This window comes from Trichosurus vulpecula, chromosome 5, assembly GCF_011100635.1.
Source record: "Trichosurus vulpecula isolate mTriVul1 chromosome 5, mTriVul1.pri, whole genome shotgun sequence".
NCBI lineage: Eukaryota > Metazoa > Chordata > Mammalia > Diprotodontia > Phalangeridae > Trichosurus > Trichosurus vulpecula.
Window position 1 is genome coordinate 253,990,361 of NC_050577.1, and position 23,257 is coordinate 254,013,617.

Here is a 23,257-nt window from a genome sequence, read left to right on the forward strand (position 1 = left end):
CAAAATCTATGACCTCTTCTGCCTTCTATCACCAGATGAACAAGGAAAATGCAGAGTGGGTCTGTGTAACAACAATGCTGCTTGCCACTACTGTGGCTATGTAAGACCAACAACACCAGCACACAGAAGAGCTGCTAGCACAGGTTCTTTGATCTGCTTTTCTAAGGAAAGCAACTTTAAGGGGTTTACAATCTCACTTTAATTAAACATACATATGTCATTCACTTAGTTCAGGGGAAAAAGCCAGCACCTGCCCAAGCAATACATAAACAGTTATCAGAGAGAGAAGCAACAACATCTGGGTTTTTCAAAGCTGGGGGGCTCCATGAGGGATACCCAGAGTCTCATCTGGTCAAATCACATGACACTCTTCAAGTTAGCGAGAGTCCCAAAACAAAAAGCCATCCTCAGAGCTTATATAACCTGTTCAGGGTCAGAGGGTGTCATAACCATGAGACTCAAATCCATGTGACCTAAGCCTTCCTGTGGCTTAAGCAGATCATCAAAGACTCTTGATCCAATCAAAGACTTTTGATTGAAACAAAGGCAAGACTCCTCAAAGACACTTGACTGCTTTAGTGCTGAGAAGCATTCAAACAAAAGACAACAAAAAATCCACTTTGTTTGCCATTACATTTGAAAGGCAGCACTCATCAAAGGTACTTGATTAAGTCAGTGCTGAGAAGCACTCCAAACAAAAAACAAAAGGTCCCACTTTACCTGCCCTATTCAAACAAAGGCAAAACTCATTAAAGGCACTTGACTGCCTTAGCATTCCAAAAGCAAAGACAACAAAAAAGTCCCACTCTAATTACCACAACAGTCTGGGGTTCCTTATCTTCAAAATAAGGGGATGGGACCAGATTACTCCCAAATTTCAAGCTCCAAATTGGTGATACTATGGTCCTATATTCCCCTATAATGAATCATAGAAAGGGGAGAACTATTTAAAAAGCATTATCCCTTTCATTTTAATTGGGATTTTTTTTTTCTTGAACCATTTCCATGTCCATGCTCTTTTGAAGAGCGTACGGGGGTAGAGACTGGATTTACGATTTCATTGGTTTAGGGAATTCCTTGGTGAAGAGACTTCTTCTGCCAATGGAGGTAGGCACCTTCCCTTCAAATTTTAGTCTTAGAAAATTGCTAGAGAAAGTATTGAGAAGTTAAGAGACTTGCCTAGTATGTGTCAGATGGGGGACTCTAATCCAAGTCTTCCTGCCTACATGTAGGGTGATAGAATAAGAATGAACTGCACTGCCGTGATTCTTTTGTACAATATTATGGGAGCCAGGTCCCTCCCTCTGGCCCCCAAACTAAATTGATTCTTAATGATGATGTTAGAATTGCATCACTGATATATGTCAAGTGAATATGTCTCCAAAATAACTATGTAATGTGCTTTACTTAATGTACTGAAATCAATATCCTTAACATACTGCAGAACAGTATTAAAATTTTAAAGTGTTTATTCATTTTTTATATTTCCTTACTGAATGTACCACATACATAACACATGGATTTCATGTGAGTACTTTAAATGTAATATTTTTAATGAGTAGTAATACAATATTAATTTTGTAACTTTGCCATCTTTCTTTAGAAAATGTCTTTATTCCTTACATTCTTTACCTTATTAAGTTGCACATCACTTTTAAACAAAATCAAAACACAACAATCTAATGTATTCAGGATGGGAATTTCTGGTAAGAAATGAAATCCTTGCTCTTTGGTTTAATAGTAAGCTTTTTGTGGTTTGTTATTAATTTGTGAGGAAAGTATTTTATAAACTTTAAAGAGCTATGCAAATGTGAGCTATTTTATCCATTTTCATTATGATGAATTATTATCATTATTATTTTGAAATGCTAACATAACCATTCAGGTATCATGAACCCCTCTGGAAGTCTGTTGAAGGCTATGGATGCCTTTTCAGGATATTTTTAAATGCAAAAAAAAAAATACATAGGATCACAAGAAAACCAATTATATTGAAAGTTATCAAAATATATATTTTTAAAAAGTTAATGGACCTCTTGAAATCTATCCATAAATTCCATGTTACCTATCTATGGACTCTATGTTAAAAACCTTTGCTTTTGAGGAAGGCAGCGCTGATGGCTTTATCAGTAATTCTATTTGTTTCTGTCAACCTGTCTCATTTTCCCTTTAGGGAGTGAGGTACCGTCTAGTCAGCTAAGTTCAAAGCTGTTATTTTGTTAGCTTCAACAATCATTTACACACACTTGCATCATTCATTTATTGCAAATGAATTTATTTACTAAGCATTAACTAAATGTAGTAAGTAGGTGCTAGTGAGGATATTCAAAAAGAGGAGCTCCCTCTGCCCTTCAGGAGCTCATGATCTAGTTACATGTCACCAAAAAAAAAAAGTGTCATATTAATGCTCTATGGTAGTAAAGTACACACAGTGGGGATCATGGTACTGCACTAGCTGCCAGTCCCTAAGTGCCTACTCACAAAACTAACTTCACTTAGTATAATTTGTACCAGTTCATTGCTAATTCATTCATATTCATTGCTAATAAGTCCACACTATTTGCCTTCCAATTTCCCTTATTTATGTCTAATCTCTATTTGTCATACATGAGGATTAGAATAGTAAAGTGGAAAGAACGCTGGCCCTAGTATCAACGGATCCAGTTTCATATCCTGTCTTTGACATATACTACCTGAGTGATGTTGGGCAAATAATTTAGCCTCTCTTTCCCTCAGTTTCCCTCCATTGTAAAATGAAAGAGTTGGATTAGATGGCCTTTAAAGTTTCTTGTAACTCAATCTATGAAACTATGACATCCTTAAGTAAATCAATGGCTTTAATATGACATTTATATGTGTAATATGTATAAAATACAAAATGATGCACATATATAGAGCCATGTATAAATGTTAACTAAGTCCTTTGAGGGTCCTTCCAACTCTAAATCTATGCTCCTGTGACATCCTTAAATAAAGCAATGACTTTCAAATGATATTTTATATAATTATATATACACATAGGAGTATGGGGCTAGGTGGCACAGTGGATAGAGTGCTGGGCCTGGAGTTAGGAAGACTGGCCTGAGACATTTACTCTCTGTATGACCCTGGGCAAGTCATTTCACCCTGTTAGCCTCAGTTTCCTCATCTGTAAAATAAGCTGGAGAAAATGGAAAAACTACTCTAATATCTTTGCCATGAAAACCGCAACTGGGGTCAATAAGCATAGGACATATCTGAAAAATGACTGAATGATAGGTTTATATGTATATATACATATGTATATGCACACATATGGTGCTCTTATAAACGTTAGCTATGTCCTGGTCCCTTCCAATTCTGAACCTATGTTCCTGTGACCTCCTTAAGTAAAATCAATGGCTATTAAATGAAATAATACAGGTAAAACGCCACATAAATTTCAGCTATGTTTATTATAATAATGTGAATAGAAGGTGTACTAGTTGCTAATGAGAGAAGTAGGTTGTGAAGATTTAGAACCACATACTCTTGAGATACAGTCTCTAAATATATTTGAAATGTGCTAATTAAATATTAACCTTGTCTAAGACTCTAAGCCATCTAAATATAGAGCAACCTTTCATGTGAGTTCAGTGAGCTAAATTCTTAATGTGCAGAATTAAATGCCATGTTCAATTTCATTTTTTTCCCCTTCTTTTATGCAAACATGAATATTGCCATTATTCATAAAGCCAGAAAGATCTGGCAACAGTATAGGGCTTCCAGGCTTGTAAGACAGGGAAGAATTTCAGTTTGCATTAAATAAACAGCAAAATGACTTTTAAAAATTAAACACAATGCTGAATATTTCATGGAGAATCAATTTACTAAATGAGTCTGAACCATCTCTCACTTGGACATAAGGAAAGCGACCCCTAGTGGAATTCTTACAAAGCATTTCTCTAGAGTCATTCCATTTTAAATGCCCCATTTTAATAACAATGATGTTTCTTATGTAGAAAGATGATACTATGGAGACACTATTATTAGTGGGACATGCCAAATGAGTTATATTTCTTGGAGCAGTAATAGATTCATGATAAATCTATCATCATTCTCTCTTTAGGATGACTGTGGAGCAGAGAGCGAGGCTGTTGACTTTTCACGGTTCTGCCTCACTTAAATCCAATTCTCACCCAAGTTAAGACATCACCCTCATGATGTTATGGGTCCTCTTCTAGAAGAATGACCAACAACAGCAAACAACAATCAACGTTCTTTCACTGGTCTTCCTTCTGATCAATGGCAAATATTTGTGAGTTGCAGTCTGTGGTCACACACACACACAAAAGAGGGCTACACTAGATCAAAATCATGGGATCATAGATTTAGAGTTAGAAAGGATTTTGGACACCATTTTATAGATGACAAAACTGAAGCTTAGAAGGGGCTCATTACTACCACATTGCAACCAATGGACTTAACTATATGTATAATATAGAATGTGGTACCGTGGCATAGTGTAAAGGGGTGTATAATACCACCTATAGTCCTGTCCTAGAGAAGTAGAGGAGTGTAGAGAGCTGACCTTAGAATCGGGAAGTCCTAGGTTTAAGGTCTGCCTCTGACACCTACTGGGACAAGTCATTTAACCTCTTTGTGCCCCAGGCAACGCTCTAAGACTTGGGGAACACATGCTCATCTGTATCAGTAAAGAGAGTTTCTATGGAATTATAGACCCAGAACTGTTGTTTACAAAAACTGCAACTGTTGTTACAAAACCCCCCAATATTATAGTGTTGCGAATTTCAAATGAGGCAAAAATGTATGCAAAAATGCTTTGCAAATTTTTTAAGTCATGCATACACACGCACATACATATATACACATGTATATATACACATATGTGTATATACATACACATATATATACATATACATGTGTATGTATATAGATATACACACACACTAGTATTATTGTGTCTTTGCTTGGGAGATCATTACCTTCAATTTATTTACTTACATCTCCCAGAAATACAAAAAGGAACCAACTTGTATTTATATGAGAAGTCATAAGGAGTATTAACAAAGTTTAGTCACTCTATTAGATTATCACAATAGAAAATGAAGAACTCAAGAAACAGTGTAATGTGGGGCCAAACTTTCTTGACCAAAATCTGTATAACTCAGGAAGATCTTGCTCAAATCCGATTTCGGGCACTCAATAGCTTGTTCTAGGCAAGTCACTGTACTTCTTTCTGCCTGCATTTCCTCACCTGTAAAGTGGGGATAATAATAGCACCTACCTAAGGTTGTTGTAAGGATCAAATTAAATAATAATTATAAAGCACTTAGTACAGTGCCTGGCACATGGTAAGTGCTATATAATCATTGGCTATTTGCTATAATAATAATTATTATCATTACTATTATTATAAGCAGATTAGACAAGATGGTTTCCAGCTCTAGATCTGATGCTGTGAAACCCGCTACAGAATGAAAAATGTTGACATATTATTTCGTACAATCCTTAGTTTAAAATATACACTATCAGGGGCAGGTAGTGGATAAAACACCAGCCCTGGAATCAGAAGGATCTGAGTTCAAATGTGGCTTCAGATGCTTGACACTTACTAGCCGTACGACCTTGGGCAAGTCATTTAACCCTGATTACCTCATTAAGAAAAAATGCACACTATCAAATAAGTAAAAAGGAAGGTCTCAACATAACCCGAATGCATCAAAATTAAATGGAAAGTTATATGGAGCTGCTATTTTATATAGTGTGACTACCTTTTTTTCCCCTTTTTTCCTCTTTTTTCTTTGTTTTCATTTACAGATCTAGAAATTTGATTTTAATATTTTGAAGCCCATTGGACATTGCAGCTTTTTTCATTTATTGCTTATGCACAATTCATTCTTTGCAGCCTAGCTATGCTGAACCAGCCTGGAATTAAAGTATGGGTTTTTTCCAAGATTAATAAAAGCTTTACCTAATTAAACAAAAATATCAGGGAACTTAGGGGTTCTAGTCATGTGACTTAGGGCAAATCACTTAAACTCTTTGTGTCTCTGTTACCTAATCTATAAAATAGGGAATTGGACTGTATAATCTCAAGGTCCTCTCCAGTTCGCTAATGCTAGAGTAAAGCATGTTTTATATATCTTTATGTCTATTTATCTGTATAGATAAATAGACATAGAGATATAGATAATAGATAGATAGATAGATATAGATATATGGATATAGATATATAGATATAGACAGAGAGAGAGATAGATATAAATATATATAAAACCATACTGAAGATTGCAAAAACATGGCTGATTATTTACAAAAACCCAGGAAAGGGCAGTGCCCTCTGAATACCCATTCCCGTTATGAACATCCTCATTTCTATTCATAAATCAATCAATCAGCGTATCAAACACCTACTCTGTGCTAGACACTACATGAAGCTCTGGGGCTATAAAGACAGAAATGAAAACCATTCTTGCCTTCAATGACAACATCCTGCTCCTAAGTATTCCATGCTGAATTTGACTCTTCTCTCTGCTTTACTCTATGTAAAGAAATGGGAGGAAGTGTAGCAACCCTCTAACTAGACCTCCCAGCACTCTCATGTAAAGTTTTCCATAGTCTTCTCTTAGATTGACCCCCTAGATTTACTGGGAGTGGTGGCCTCTGTCTTTGCTGCTAGTAATTTCTTATTAGTTCAGATGAGCTGAGGAAATCTATATCCCCAAGAGCTCAAGCAGGGACTGCCTATTCTATTTAATATTTTTATAAATGACTTGGATAAAAGCACAGAAAGCATGTGTATCAGATTTGCAAATGACATAATGTTGGAAGAGAGACCCAATACACTGGATGGCAGAGTTAAGATTCAAAAAGGTTTTGACAGGCTGCTACTGGACTATGCTAAATCCATCTATTAAGATGGAATTTAATAGAGATAAATGTAAAGTCATTCTTAGGTTCAAAAATTTACCTTCACAAGTCAAATACGGGGGAAGGCATGGCTAGACAGTAGTTCTGAATCTAAGCTTTAGTGGACTGAAAACTAAATGTGAGTCAATAGTGGGATATTATGGACAGAAGTTAAAATAAGTTTAGGCTACAGTGAGAGTTATAGTATTCAAAATGAGGGAGTTGATAGTCCCACTGTACTCTCTCCTGCTCAGGCCATATCTAGAATATCATATTTAGTTCTGGGCTCTACATTTTAGGAAGTACAATAATAAATTGAAAAGCTGCAATAGGAAGGCAAGGCAGCTAGGTGGCCCAGTAGATAGAGTGCCTGTCCTGGAGTCAGGAAGACTCATCTCTCTGAGTTCAAATCTTAGACACTTACTAGCTGTGTGACTCTGGACAAGTCACCTAACTCTCACTCAGTTTCCTCATCTGTAAAGTGAGCTGGAGAAGGAAATAGCAAACTACTACAGTATCTTTGCCAAGAAAACCCCAAATGGGGATGGGAAGAGTTAAACGACTGAAAAACTGAACAACAACCCCAAATAGGAAGGCAAGCAGAACAATATAAAATAATGGGCTGAACCCAGATCTTTTTGATTTACCAGAATTGAGTCCTTTTCTTACAGATTTCTAGGGAAAGAAATTATTGAACACAGATACCTTGGAAATGTACTCTAGTATCTTAATATCAGTAATCTTTGGAAAGATTGTTTTTTTTAAAATTTAATTTATTAATTAAGATTGTTTTGTTTAATCCATTAGATCAGGGCTGTCCAAAGTGCAGCCTGCAGCCTGCCTACAAGCATAGAAATTTACATAAATGCTTTAGTAAAGGAAGCTGAGCTACCACAGAGCTCTCACTAAAATGGCAAATCAAAATATACTGTCTATTGTTTCAATAAGAACCTAAGGTTGGACAGCCCTGCATTAGATTGTAAGCTCCTTGAGGGCAGGGACTATCTTTTGCCTCTTTTTGCATTCCCAGTGCTTAGCACAGTTGCCCGGCACATAGTAGGCACTTAATAAATGTTTATTGATTTAAAAAATAATTTAATATGGTCAATATTAATTATATATGGTCATGAAATATAGAATTTGGAACTGGAAGGTACTTATCTAGTCTAGTGATTCTCAACCTATTGGCCCAGAAATCATAGAGGCAGCTACAAAAGTATTGCAAACGGTGCTAGAATCCATATTTAAATCACCGTCATCTTTATTCGGTTTCAATAAAATAGGAATTGTGATTCAGTATAATAAGTGTAGTAGTTGGGCCTTCTACCCTGCTGAGAGGCACCCAGGGTGGTACGGATTAGCATCCACTCAAACATACATCATGCAAGCTTCCATAAACACCAGCCATCCAGATGACATAGTTGCTCAAAACAAAGGCAATTAAATAAAATAGCAGGAAACACAGAAGGTTTCTCCTCATTCATAGGGATATAATGCCCCACCGTTAATACTACCAATAGGATGAGGAAATAAGAGCAAGCAACACATATGACAGGGAACCTGCTTGACTGGACACATATGTAGGGGAATATGTATGTCCAGGGCAACTCATATTTCTAATTATGGCTGGACCAGCTGATACCTCAGACACTTGGATAGCCTTTGCTTAGGCTGTCTGAGAGTTACTTCCTCTGCTTTCTCTACTGTGCTGCTCTCTACTGGGCACCTGTTTCTGGATATATCTGTTGCTGGAGCTTTCTAATTGAGGTCTCCAGGGCTGTTATTGTTCTCTATTAGTCAGGCATCAGCTCACCTTCTTTCCATGTTAGACAAGGTATGCCAGGTCCTTAGCTTGATAGCCATATTTGGTTTTTTCTTGTGATACTAAACTCCATCCAAGTTCACCTAGCCAATTAACTAGTGAAGCCCTCCCTTGGGCATCTCCAAGTCTATTCTTTGAACTATTTTTCCCTTTGACAAGGTCTAGTTCCTTTTATTTTGGAGGCAATCATGGTTAAATGACTTGCTCAGGGTCACACAGCTAGTAAGTAACCGAGGCTGGATTTGAACTCAGGTCCTTCTGACTCCAAGTGTTCTATCCTAGCTGCCCTGAGATCTGGTTCCTTGATCCCAGTGTCCTTTCTGATGAGAGCAAAAAATTTTCAAGGGGCAGCTAGGTGGCGCACTGGCCCTGGACTCAGGAGGACCTGAGTTCAAATCTGACCTCAAGACACTTGACACACTTACTGTGTGACCTTGGGCAAGTCACTTAAACCCCAATTGCCCTGCCTTCAGCCCTCAAAAAGAGGAAAAAAAAGAAATTTCTTTTCAAGCTCTGTTGCACTCTTCTGTGTCCTTTCAAATGTCCTAGGGATTCCATTTAGCAAAAATACTAAAGATCTATGAGTTGCTGGGATGACTTGTCCTTTTAGGCTCCCACGTCCTTAGGTGCTTTGCAAATCAACTTGAGGCAAAACAGGAAGGACCAAGACCTGTACCCTAGTTCTTTCTTTCTATGTTCCTGACTTTGTTATGCACTCCTAACAGCCATACAATCAATGGTCTTCTGGGGTGCCCAGAGCTAGAAATTTTCAGTGTGTGCATTTTTAACTTTGGAAATTGGCAAATGCTGCAAATCAAGGCCTGATTGTTTTTTTGCTTCTCTAGATTCAAGAAAATGATGGAGGAAAATGTTAATAATAATAAAAATGTTAACAATGAAAGTGTGTCCTGTGAACATTTGTTAAACGTTTGCCAGAACACCCCTGCTGGTCATCCTACATCAGTCACCAAGCAGGCCTTTTGAAGACTGAGTAAATAACGTTTCACACATATATGTAGCATTATTTCTAAAAACATGCATAGATGCTAATGTGATTAAGTACAAATGCATTTAAAAGTTGCTGATTCATAGTTGTTTTCTGTCATCATATATTTACTTAATAAATACCAATAGAACTACTAAAAGATAAAGATTCAGATTTTTTTTAACATTAAAAAAGTGTTCTCTTACTTGAAAAGGTTGGGAGTCACCATTCCAGTCTAATTCTCTCATTTTGCAGAGAAGGATACTAAAGTCTAGAAAGGTAAAGTGTCTTTTCTACCCAGCAGTAGTCAGGATTCAAACCCAGGTTCCCAGATGCCCAAACTCCCACTCACTCTACTACACTATACTTCCTTCTTAACCAATTATTTCAAACTCTTTCACCAGCCAAAACCTTTAAAGGAGGGCTGGAGGCAAAGGGTGGGGAGTGTGGTGGGAGGGCTCACAAGTGGTAACCTGCACTAACAGTTTTTATTTTCCTTGTCTCTCCTTCCCTGGATAGTAGTGCCAAATGATCGATGAAATAACCTAGTGAAATGTGATCAGACTGAGAAAGCACTTGAATAAACCATGACAAGATATTCAAGGGTGTGTGGGGGTGGGGTGGGGGTGAGGGTGGCAGCACAGTGTATAATAAGAAGGGCTCTGAATTGGACAATTTTAAAGGCCTGAGTTCAAATCCCACATCTGCTGATTACTAATTGTATGACCTTAGACAAGTCACTTAATCTCTGGGCCTCAAATTTCTCATCTGTAAAATTAGGGCATTAGATTGAGACATCTCTAATATTCCTTTCAGCTCTGAATCTACGAACCCATGAACCAATCCTTGGTAAAGTTCATGTAATTATAATCATAATTAAGAACTGAATTAAGGCCCAGTGCTTAGTCATTTACACAAGAGAGAAATAAACTTGAATTTTTCTATTCAACTGAGGAAATTCTACTGAAGAAAATACAGGTCTTCAGAACTTCATAAAATCAGACTTGATAAAAAACTGTCCTGTAAATGGACGCTCTTCTAAGTGGAAATGTGTTATTGATTTGGTACAAATGCAGAAAAATACTAAGGGACACATCAAGTCCAGCTAAAATGTATGCTCATTTTAAAGGATATCAGTTAGAAGCAGCATGAATTAGTGGACAGAGTACCGCACTTGAAATCAGGAAAAACTAGGTACAAATCCTATTTAAAATACTTGTAAACTGTGTGACCCTATGGAAGTCACGACCTCTCTGTGTTTCAGTTTTCTCATCAATGATTTCAGAAGCTCCTCCCAACTCTAATCTACCATCTTATGATAGTTAATAATTTAAGTATGAAATTACCTGCACTTGGGATACAATATTTTTATTTTTTAAATAAAATTTTATTTTTTTCATATTACATGTAAAGACAATTTTTAACATTCATTTTTTCAAATTTCAAGCTCCAAATTCTCTCTCTGCCTCCCTCTCCCTCTTCCCCCCTCCCCGAGAAGGCAAGCAATTTAATATAGGTTATACATGTGTAATCATCCAAAACATATTTCCATATTATTCGTGTTGTGAAAGAAAACACAGATTTTTTTTAAAAAAACACACACAAAAATAAAGAAAGTGAAAAAGAGTATTCTTCAATCTGCATTTGGACTCCAGCAATGCTTTCTGTGGATGTGGATAGCATTTCCCATCATGAGTCCTTTGGAATTGTCTTGGATCGTCGTATTGCTGAGAAGAGCTAAGTCCATCAAAGTTATTTGTCATACAATGTGGCTGTTACTGTGTACAGTGTTTTCCAGGTTCTGTTCACTTCACTCAGCATCAGTTCATGTAAGATTTTCCAGATTTTTCTGAAATTCCCCTGTTCATCATTTCTTATAGCACGATAGTATTCCGTCACACTCATATATCGCAACTTGTTCAACCATTCCCCAACTGATGGGCATCCCTTCAATTTCCAATTCTTTACTACCACAAAAAAAGCTATTATAAATATTTTTGTATAAATAGGTTCTTTCCCTTTTTAAAAATCTCTTTGGGATTCAGACCTAATAGTGGTATTTCTGGAACAAAGGGATAGGTATGATTTTATAACCCTTTGGGGATAGTACAACATTTTAACAAACACATAAAACAAAATAATGAAAGAGAGAAAAAGGCAGAAAACAATTGAGGCTTTGAGATAACTTGGCCTTGAAAGTTCCAAGAGGAAGAGAACAGAACCAGTTTCCTTCCTTGGAGTGGTTTGTTTATGCTCTCTTTAAGCTAGAATTCCCCAATTTGAATGAATTTCTTGTTCAGTCATTTTTCAGTCATGTCCAACTCCTGGTAACCCCATTTGGGATTTTCTTGGCAAAGATACTGGAGTGGTTTGCCATTTGCATCTCCAGTTCATGTCACAGGTGAGGAAACTGAGACAAACAGAGTTAAGTGATTTGCCCAAGGTCACACAGCTAGGATTTCAACTCAGGAAGATGAGTCTTCCTGACTCCAGGATAGGCACTCTATCCACTGTGCCACTAGCTGCACTCCTGAATGATTTTATATGGCCCTAAATATATCTCTCTTCCCTTTTAGTCTGGCAGAAATTGAGGCAATTTTCAATGCAACTCAGGTTTTTAAAAAAGCAAAAAAAACCCCCAAAAACAAAACAACACCCCAAAACATAAACCATACTGAAAAAGGTAGGACCTTGAAAAATCCAGACAATGGATTCACCAGATTCAACTTTCTCTCGGTCTTACCTCTGTAGACATCACTGGTTCCTTCCAAAACAATGGTTTATAGTCGTCACTATGCAGTACTTGCCTCATTTTTTTAATCTGATGGTGAAATATTTTTAAAAGTCATCTCTTTCCAACTTTTCATCCTTATTCCCACATACTTCTGAGGAGGAGCTAGGTTCCACTAGCCTGCTCAAAACAGGACTTCTAGACTCTGAAGAAAGGTCCATACTCATACAACAAACACTTGAGTCCTGGGGTGGAAGTGTATGGTTTGATGAGATGTTGTCTTCCCAGGGAGTCACAGGCACTTTGGGAACATGGGCCTTTTCTTTACCTATGGCCTTTCTGTCAAGGCCCAGAAAAGTGACTTCAGACTGGCTACACTCTAACGGAGTTTTCTGAGCAAACCTATCTTTATCCAATTTTTCATTAGGAGGTGAGCAAAAATCCTGACTTTCATCATTTTCCATGGGAACACTGGGTAAGTGGTCAAGAAAAAGGGGTGAAGGAGACCTGAAGGACTTCAGTGATTTGGGAGGATCTTCAGCAAAATGTAAGATAGGGTAAGTACTTTCAAGAGCAATCAGGACCTAATTTAAGAAAAAAAAACCAACAACCAAGAGTTTAAGAAATTATATTCCTCTTTTTAAGTAAAAATAATTTTATTAAATTTCACAAAATATGCTTACTCAAAGAATTTTAGAAGCTAGAACTTATCTAAACCTCTAAGCTCACAGATAAGGAAACTGAGGCAGAGAAATGCCTCACTCAAGTTCAAACAGTGGGAAATCCCATCTCTTCTGATTTCTGGTCCTTCCTCTACATCATATAGTCTCTCCCATCTTTTGCCATTTTTTTTTAAGGTACCAGATTTCTGGATGTTTCTGCATGCTTCATTGCTGGAAATCACTCTCTGCTCACCTCCACTTCTTATAATTCCAGACTGCTTCTAAGATCAGCTCAAATGACACATTCTATGTAAAATTCTTTCTCTCTTCCAATTACCTTGTAATAATTTTGTGTATGCTGATATAGGTACGTGTTGTCTCCCTTAATAGAATATTAAGTTTCTTAAGAGTGTAGATTGTATAATCTTTGCTTCAGTAACCCCAGTGCCTAGCACAGTGCCTGACTCATAAATGGTTGTTGTTCAATTATGTCAGTCATGTCCAACTCTTCATTTAGGGCTTTTTTTTTTTTTTTGGCAAAGAGCCTGGAGTGGTTTGCCAGTTTCTTTTCTAGCTCATTTTACAAATGAGGAAACTGAGGCACACAGGGTTAAGTGACTTGCCCAGGGTCACACTACTAATCTGAGGTCAGATTTGAGCTGAGGAAGAGGAGTCTTCCTGACACCCAGGCCAGCACTCTATCCACTGTGCCACCTAGCTTCCCTGACTCATATTAGATACTTAATAAAGTATCTTTTATACTTTTTAATTGGTTATACTTACTATTTGGTTATACTTATTATTTGGTTATATTTATTAATTGGTTGATTCATGCAATGCCACAAATAATCATAGCTTTGTGGCCTCAGGTAAGTTATTTATCCAAACCTGGCTTCATTTTCATCTATGAAATGAAGTAAATGGAATTAGATTATCTCTAAGACTCTTTCCAGTTCTACTAATGCTCAAATACCATATTAACTTACTATGTTAATTTGAGCATCCTGTTGCTATTTAACAAATGGCTGCTACTATAATAAAATTAATAATTTTTTTTACCAGAAAGAGATTAATTTACCTTTACTGAGTGAGTACTTTCTGTCTAGAGAATATTTAACTGACTTCTTTTCTCTAATAAAAACTTCAATTTGGATACATATTTCCTCCATTGGAGTTTTTTTTTCAGGGATAGGTAGTATAGTATAGTGGATAAAACTATCATCTTGAAGGGCCTCTGAGATTACCTTCTATCTACTCTGCATATATCTCATATGCACATTATTGTTTACATATTGTCTTCCCTATTAGAATGTCAGCTCCTTGAGGATAAGAATTTGCATTTCTTTGCATCCCCAGACCTTAGCACCATCCCTAGCACATGCCAAGCACTTAATAAATGCTTGTTGACTGACTTTCTCATCAATAAAACTGTTCTAATAATCTGCACCCTATCTAACTCAATAGGACTGTCCTGAGGGTAACACTGTAAATCTGGTCTAGATAGGTAAGGTATTGTTATTTTCAACAGTTCTACGCTCTACTTTGAATCCAAGTGTCCCGAGAATACTCACTTCATCCATTGCTGGCCGTAACTTTGCCCGGGAAGCTGCGCATTGGTTTGCTAAAGTAAATAATTTCCAGGAGAAATTCTGAGGACCTGGATCTATTTTTTTATCTAATAAGGACAGACATGACTCAATGCCTCTCTTCTCCATCAGTTCCACAAGGAGGTCCCTCTGGGGGGAAAAAGGACACAAAGATCTTTTGCAGGACTCCATTAGGAACATGAACAAGAGAGAGATATACGGGCAGATGTGATTCTTACCAGTTGAACATATTTTGGACCTTCCAGCACCACTTTATAACCTGTCAGTACTTCCATTATGACCTGGAGGAGGACAAATTTAAAATGAGTCTAGGATCTAATGCTCCATGAATTATGATCTATCATTAACTATGACAATGAATTCATTCTTAGTAAAGTGGTTCATTCTTTATGACTCAGTTGCATTATTATACCAAACACTGTGCATAGCAAAAGCAATTAGCCTAAAGTAAAAGTCCTTTCTGTTTTTCCCAAGAGGTTAGAAAATTATTGATATCTCTCCCCCTTTCCTGGAAGCTAGGAAAATGAAATATTAATATCAAAATATATTTTTAAAATGGATTCACAGACTTCAAATTAAGAACCCCTGTGAAGGTGGACACTCACAATTCCAAAGCTGTAGACATCAGTTTTAGTGGACAGTCTTCTTTGTCTAATATATTCTTCTGGCATGTACCATAGGTATTTATTCCTCCTGCTTTCCATATTTATGGTGGAACTCTGTTTTTCCAGGAAAGGTCGGAGGTGGGCTGTGACAAAATTTTTTAGTTTGGGTTGAAACTGGTTGTCCAAAAGTATGTTTGAACTGAAATTATAAAGAAGGCACAAATTAATCTAAAAAATTCAGAAAAGTATATTTAGTGACACGTAAAACAATATCTTACCAAACATAAGCAAAGCCACATTAATTATAAGAGGGGCCTTCTCCAATAGATAAATGCTCAGAGAATAAGAACAAATAATTTTCAAAAATTTGCAAACTATAAATGATCATGTGACTATACACTCCACATCAGTAAGAGTAAGAGACATGCAAATTAAAACAACTCTGAGGTTTCATCTTTTTCCATGCAAAACTGGAAAAGGTGAACAGAGATGAGAAGAGTTCATGTTGGAGAAGATGTGGCAAAACAGGCACACAGATGCAGTTGGTGGAACTGTGAAGTGGTCCAACCATTTTGGATATTAGTTTGGAATTATCCAAAAAGGTGGCTTGACTATAATAATAATAATAGCTAGCATTTATATAGTACTTTAAGGTAAAGTGCTTTTCATATATTATCTCATTGGATCATCACAACCACCCTGTGAGAAAGGTACCACCCCCCAACAGAAATTGAGACAAGTTAAGCCTATGTTCACATGGCTAGTCTGAGGCAGGATTTGAACTCAGTTATGCCTGACTCTAAATCTAGCACTCTACTGCCTATACCATCCAGCTGTCAATAACCTTTGAATCAATTATGTCACTACTGAGTGTATATTCTAAGGAAGTCAAAGGTGAGAAGAAAAGGCACTCTTTGTGTTAGCAAAAACCTGGCAACAAAGGTGGGCACCCATCTATGGAGGAAGGGGTTGAAGAAATTATGGGATATTAGTATAATGAAATATTATTGTACAGTAAGAAATGATTAATATGGATATGAATTTCTTCATCTGGGAACTCCTTATATCAATGAAATTATGGCTTCAGAACATATCCCTAAAAATATGTTATAGTTCTCACACACAAGGATATAAAAACTGGAAGAGAATACTCTTTGATGTGAGACTGAGTATGTCCCAAATGCTCCATTGTGGTTAGGGACTCCTAGGGAAAACTTTGTTTTTTTTGAATTGGTCAGTTCATGATTACAACAAACCTGGCTGGTAAAGACGGCTGACAATTTGTCAACAGAAAGAAAGGGAAAAGTTAAAGTTTAGTCCAACCAATTTTCCATGCCCCCTCTCCTTGACTGACCATTCCTTCATTTCTATTTAATCCATTACTTGAATTAATTTGTGAATCTCCCACATGTGCCCAGAACTTAATTATAGGACTTGACCCAACCAATGAACTCAATAGGCCTCTATTTACTTGGTGTGCCTTGAGGAGCCATTAGCAAGTCCCCTGGCAACAAAATACCAAGCCCATACCTGTCGTTCCACCATTACAGCTATGTTCCTTTGGACCCCTAGGAAAGATCAGTCTTAGGTCATTCACTTCTATTTTAATTACCAGTTGCTACCTTACTGGGGACTTACTGTAAGAATGAATTCCTGGAGAATGGCATTTGGGAGAGGAAAAAAGGTTACAGAAAAGTTGAGAAGGCACCAAGAACAATTTAATTCAACTCAACAGGTATTGTATTAAGCACCTATATGCCAAGTACTGTGCCAGGCATTGAAGATAGGAAGACAAAACGAAAACCAAACCAAACAAAGACAAACTCTAGTTCACAGTTTTGCCTAGGGCTGGTCCTTTTCCTGGTCACACTATTGGCAGAATATCCTTTGCTTTGTCCTAACAATATTAAAATAAGAAAAAGAATATGAATTCTATTTAAAGGGTTTTTTTTGTGGGATCTTCTAAACTAACACCGTTTTACTGTTTAGCCACTTTCTTTTCCCCAAAAACAATTTCTTGGTTTGCATTTATAAAGTGTAGAGAGGGATATTTATAGTACCACCAAGTAATTTAAAATGAATTGACTCCTGGACAAATTCTAAAAATTCTGGATCCCGAAATCATTAAAAGTCCTTACTATATACAACAGGCAATAAGCTGCTACTCTGAAGGTTGTAACCCACCCCCCCCGCCCCAAAGAAAAACCTTTCATCTAAATTTGTAATGTATAAATGACTAAAATAAAAATTGTTCTATATAGAAATTAAATAAAAATAACTATGAAGTTTCTACAATTGTAGTTCTTATTTACACCCAGGATATTGGCAAAAATGATTTTTAAAAGGGTTGGGTGGGAGAATAATTGTTTTTAGAGTTAATAGAGCTGTGAAATTGGTCCAACCATTCTGGAAAATGACTTGGGATTACGCAAGAAAAAGGAGGCATCTTGGTGGCTCAGTGGATAGAACGCTGGGCCTGGAGCCAGGAAGACCCGAGGTCAAATCTGGCTTCAGACATTCACTAGTTGTGTGACCCTGGACTAGTCGCTTCTATTGCCTTAAGCCACTAGTGAAGGAAATGGCAAACCATTCCAATGTCCTTGCCAAGAAAACCCAATGGACAGTATGGTCCACGGAGTCACAAAGACTCAGACACGACTAAATGACTGAACAACAATGCAAGAAAATTGACTAAACTGTTCGTAAGCTTTGATCTAGCAATTTCACTATATGACATATACTCTAAAAAAGGATCAAGGACATAAAGGCATCATATATACCAAAATATTATTGAATTCATTGTTGTGGTAGCAAACAACTAGAACCACGGATAGGAAAATTATGGGACTGATTATGGTATATAAATGTAATATATATTGTGCATTAAGAAATTATATTCATACCTATAAGGAATTCATGGGAAGACTTGTATGAACTGACACAGAACAACACAAGAAGAACCACATTCACAATGAATACAAGGAACCTAAATGAAAAGAACACTAAAAAGAGTACCAAGGTCTGGGTAATTATAATGATCTTAGACCAGGGCTGGGGAGCCTGCGGCCTCAAGGCCACATGTGAACTTCTAGGTCTTGGGTGTGGCCTTTTGACCGAGTCCAAGTTTGATAGAATAAATCCTTTTATTGAGGGGATCTGTTCTGTGAAGTTAGGAGTCAGTCAAAGGGCTGCACTCGAGGACCTAGAGAGCCACATGTGGCCTCGAGGCTGCAGGTTCCCCACCCCTGTCCTAGATAACAATGATAACATGTCTCTCTCCTCTCGGCAATGAGGTGGGAAATGAAGCAGACGGAATGTTGCATGAACTACCAGGCATGGCTGTTCTTTTGGTTGTTTTTGCTGAATTTGTTTTCCTGGGAGGGAGGTCTGCTACATGCAGAAATGATTAGTAACGTAAAACAAAAGGCATCCACTAAAATTCACTTTAAAATAAGTTTACAGGAGGCTTCCCAGAAATTTGAGCATGATACTCCTATAAATACTCATTGAGTTTTCCAGTGGTGACTGTTTCCCGAATACAGCAGACATAAAATTTTATGTGGTAAAACTCAGAGCAAACAGATCCTGTGAAATACTACTGTTAGAAATGTAGACTGAGATTCCAGAATTGTTCCAGGGCATTGTATTTCTACTTAGAGAGATGATGTTTGGTGAAAAAGATAAGTTGGCCCTAAGCAGACTGCACTGAACAACATAAATTCTGGGTCTTGTGATTTACACGGTAATAAATAAGGGCCTTGGCATCTTAAGGAAGAAAGATGTTTCATTACAGCAATATGGGAATTGCAGAAGCCTTTTTGACCATCAATTCCACACCAATTTGTTCCCTTGCTTAAAGCTTAAACAAGTGTTCAAAGGCATGGTGACCACAGCTTTCCTTGGGCAGAGGTAGGCTAGCCATGCAGTTAACTAAAAAAGTTTATTCTATGGGGAAAATGCCCTGGAAAAATATAGACAATTTAGAATAATTAAAAAAATAACAATACAGCATAAAAGGACAGCTTGCTGGCTTTTGTAGGTCCAAAGGAGACAAGCATTGTATGTTTGATTCTCCACTGCTCCTTGATTCATCTACCGTACCTCATATCATGACTGTGATAGGTTGGATTCCCTACTGGTTAGTGATGAGCTTTCTAGCAACTCATCATACCTCTTCCCTCTTATTAGAGAGAGTGGACATGGAAAGCTCCTCCCAGAACCTCCATTTAAGGTGGGTACCCAGGTCAGACACCTCTTTACTTCCCACCATCCATCATGACCCTGCACCTGATACCTTCCCCCTCTGAATATCTTGGATGCCAACACTGATGACCTATATAAATGCTTATTGCCTCTGACTCATACTTGCTTGTGAGCTACTCTTGATAACAGACTCATTTGCCTACCTCAGGCTTTTGGACACTCACTATCTGAAGCATTACTCTTGAGGACCACTATACCCAGACCGAGCTGGCCTGTTGTCATTGCTAGGTTCAGCATGGAAGCATCTCAGCTTTAGTCACGGACTAGGACTGTCCTATTTTAGCATTATGAAAGAGAAGTGCAGATTTGAGGATAATCCAAACTGATAAATGCAACAAAGATGGTTCCCCACCCCGGATCTCTGATGGAAAATGTTGATGGGACTTTGATTCTACTAACCAATCTCAATATGAAGCTATGTAAAAACAGAAAGTATATCAATATGCTTCTCATCCAACCTGAATACAATAGAACCTGCCCAAGTGAAATCAAGAGTAGATGGCATCAAATCTGAACAGACACCCACGGACCCACGGTTAGTTCAAATATCCCCCAAACTCTGATTATTCAATTATAAGATTTAAGAGGAAAAGGCAAGCTAGACCATGGTACTCTTTCACATTAGGATGGCAAGCTCAAACCATCCTAGGGTATGGAGCACAAGGGACTGGAACAGATAAGCAGATGGGATCCCTTTGGGTGGCCAGAGTTGGTTCATGGCGTCCCTGGACCCTAACCCCAAACAGCTCTTTATGTAGCTCAGCAAAAGTTCTCAGTATCTAATAAAGCTCTACATGTTTATTTCTTTAAGGTCTTTCATAAGCACCTGGTGGCACAGTGGTAAGAGTGCTGGCCTTGGAGGTAGGAAGAGCTGAGTTCAAATCCAACCTCAGGACTTCAGATATGTGGCTTCTGTTTGCCTCAGTTTCCTCAACTATAAAATGAGAATAATAATAATAATAATAATAATAATAATAATAATAATAATAATAGCTTCTCCCTTGAAGGGTTGCTGTGTATTATCTTCATTTTAGAGATGAGGAAACTGAGACAAAGAGAGATTAAGTGACTTGCCCAGGGTCACTTATGGTCTTCTTGGCTGAGTTCCATTCTGCTCTAGACACTTATGAGCCATAAGTGACCCTGGGCAAGTCATTTAATCTCTCTTTGTCTCAGTTTCCTCATCTCTAAAATGAAGATAATAATAGTACCCACCTTCCAAGGTTGTTGTGAGTATAAAATGAAATAATATATAAAGCCCTTTGCAAACCCTAAGTTACTATATAAATGCTAGCTATTTATTCATTTTTGTATTCATTCACTGAACAAATGTTTAACAAGCAGTTGTAATAGAGAGGTACCTTACACATAGCAGTCACTCAGATTTATTGAATAAATGTCTTCATAAAAAGATGTTATCGTTCTCCCACAGGCCCTCCCATCTCTAATACTGATCGGCCCAGGGTTTAACAATGTGTTCCCAAATCAGAAGTAGGCCTTCTGGTTAAGGGGTGCAAATGGGGAGTACCCAAGAAGGCTGGCAACAGCTATCAATGATTACTGCAGAGGGTTTCAGCTTTGCTTAATGGTCCAGATGCCTTTCACTGGGACTGACACTACATCAAATCCATAGCAAGTCATTAAGGACCATCTGGCAGATACTGGTTTGTTAGTTTCTTCTCAACCATTACCAATATCTCAATCTTTCAAAAAGCTAAAAAAAAAAAACCCAAAACCAAAAAAAAAACCAAACCCCACAACCCAAAAACAACTTCCATGCATTTGCTCAGTGTATCTCTCAAACCACTTGTCAGTTTGTTACCCATTTCAAAACAACTTGTTTCTCCCTTTACTTGTAGTATATTCCTTTCAGTATATCCCTTTCTATAACATTCTCTCATTGTGTTTAGCAAATGACTATCAACGGCCTCACTTACCTGTGTATAGAAAAAGGGTGATATTAATTGAGCTTTCATTGCTTTGGTAAGAATTGTAGAATGCTTGGTTCTTTACCTACTAGCCCAGTCTCCCTACTCTGGGAAAACTATCAGGTGTATTCCTTTACAGATGTATCCCTGCCTGAGATATGCCATTAGAACCTTTCAGGGGATGGCATCAGGAAGAACTAAACTTTACTAACTTGAATTGATCTCTTTATATTAATAACATTATCAGGAACGACAAAAATGATAATGAATTAAAAACCAGTACTTTTATCCTTGACTAAAATTCAATAAATAAAATCTCAGTCCAACAGCAAATTTATTTTTATGAGTATCTCTTCCAGGTTCTCAAGTGCTATATTTTTGGTGTGTTTGTTTTACTGAAGAAACCATGAAATATCACTGACATTTCTGAACTGTTGGTTTCTCTTCTTCTTTCCGTGTCCTAACTGAGAATATCTCTGCCCACCTATTCTAAGGTTTAATCTCTGGTCCTTTGCTCTTTTTCTCTCTACTCTCTCTCTCTCTGAGATTTGATCTATTCTCATGACTCTATCTCCTAGCTCTAAGCTAATGATAGCAAAATTTATTTCTTGAGTTCTGTCTTCTCGTTTGTTTTCCAATTCTATCATTCCAACTCCTTACTGGACAACTGCATTTGGTTATCCCCTAAGAAAACACATCCAAAGAAGAACTGATCAGATTTTCTCGTTCTCAATTTTCCGTCTCTGCCAATGGTAACAGTTTCCCTCATGGAAATTGTTCGCACTTCAGCGGGAACTCCTAGTCTGGAAAGTCTGAGAAATAACCATTTTGGACTAATTTTTTTTTCTGTTTTTCATTTCTTATATACAATCAAGAGCCAAGGTTACTGATTCTTCCTTCAAAAAACTTGTCACCACCCTAATCCAGGCCTTCAATATCTCACATTTGAATTACTACCAAAGAAAGCATCCTAACCAATCACTCTGACTCAAGTCTCTTCTCAATTCCTCTAAGTCATCCTGTATAGCATGGCCAGAATCTTCTAACTTAGGGCTACTTTTGTCATCAACAGCTCCTGTATTTTATATCAGTCTAAATTTCTAAATGACAGAAGTGAATCCTGGTTTTCAAGATTCCATAAATCCTGATCCCACCTTGCTATTCAAACTTATGCCTACTATTCTCTGATATACTCCAATACACTCAACTCTAATCTGGACCATCTTTTGACAATTCCCAGAATACTCATGTTATTTCCCTCAACTGGAATGCCTCTCCTTTCTGGGAATCCAAATCCCCTGCTAAGCAAGGCCTGGTTCAACATATACCTCTTCTATAAAACCTTTCTTTCCTACTCCAGTTCCATTGAGATCTCCTCAACTAAAATCCTACAGTACAAGTCTGTACCATACGCCTAACTAGGTGATTAGCACCTAATCACATTACTGTCTTATAATTACCTATTACTATTTGATGTGTATCAGCTTTGAGTCCTCAACTAAACTGTTAATTGCTTAAGAGGAAAACCTGTTATCTATCTATCTATCTATCTATCTATCTATCTATCTATGTAGGTGAGGCAATTGGGTATAAGTGACTTGCCCAAGGTCACACAGCTAGTAAATGTGAAGTGTCTGAGGCCAGATTTGAACTCAGGCCATTCTGACTCCAGGGCTGTTGCCCCACCTACTGTGTCAGCTAGCTGCCCCTATACTTTATATTTTTAAAAGCCTACCCTAGCATCTGATGAAGTGCTGAGCCCA

At 37.5% G+C, this 23,257-nt stretch overlaps 1 protein-coding gene across 2 annotated transcripts in view; it reads right to left on the bottom strand.

Annotated features, from left to right (window-relative positions):
* Positions 1 to 12,328: 12,328 nt before the first annotated feature.
* Positions 12,329 to 23,257, bottom strand: part of IRAK3 (interleukin 1 receptor associated kinase 3) — a 121,893-nt gene continuing 110,964 nt past the window's right edge. For both annotated transcript variants that reach the window (XM_036759277.1, XM_036759276.1), the window contains exons 9-12: positions 15,304 to 15,502; positions 14,917 to 14,979; positions 14,663 to 14,827; positions 12,329 to 13,013 (exon numbers count right to left, since the gene is read on the bottom strand). In XM_036759277.1, coding sequence (XP_036615172.1) covers positions 12,537 to 13,013; positions 14,663 to 14,827; positions 14,917 to 14,979; positions 15,304 to 15,502 — 904 coding nt within the window. In that variant the 3' untranslated portion in view covers positions 12,329 to 12,536. The remainder of the gene's footprint in view (positions 13,014 to 14,662; positions 14,828 to 14,916; positions 14,980 to 15,303; positions 15,503 to 23,257) is intronic.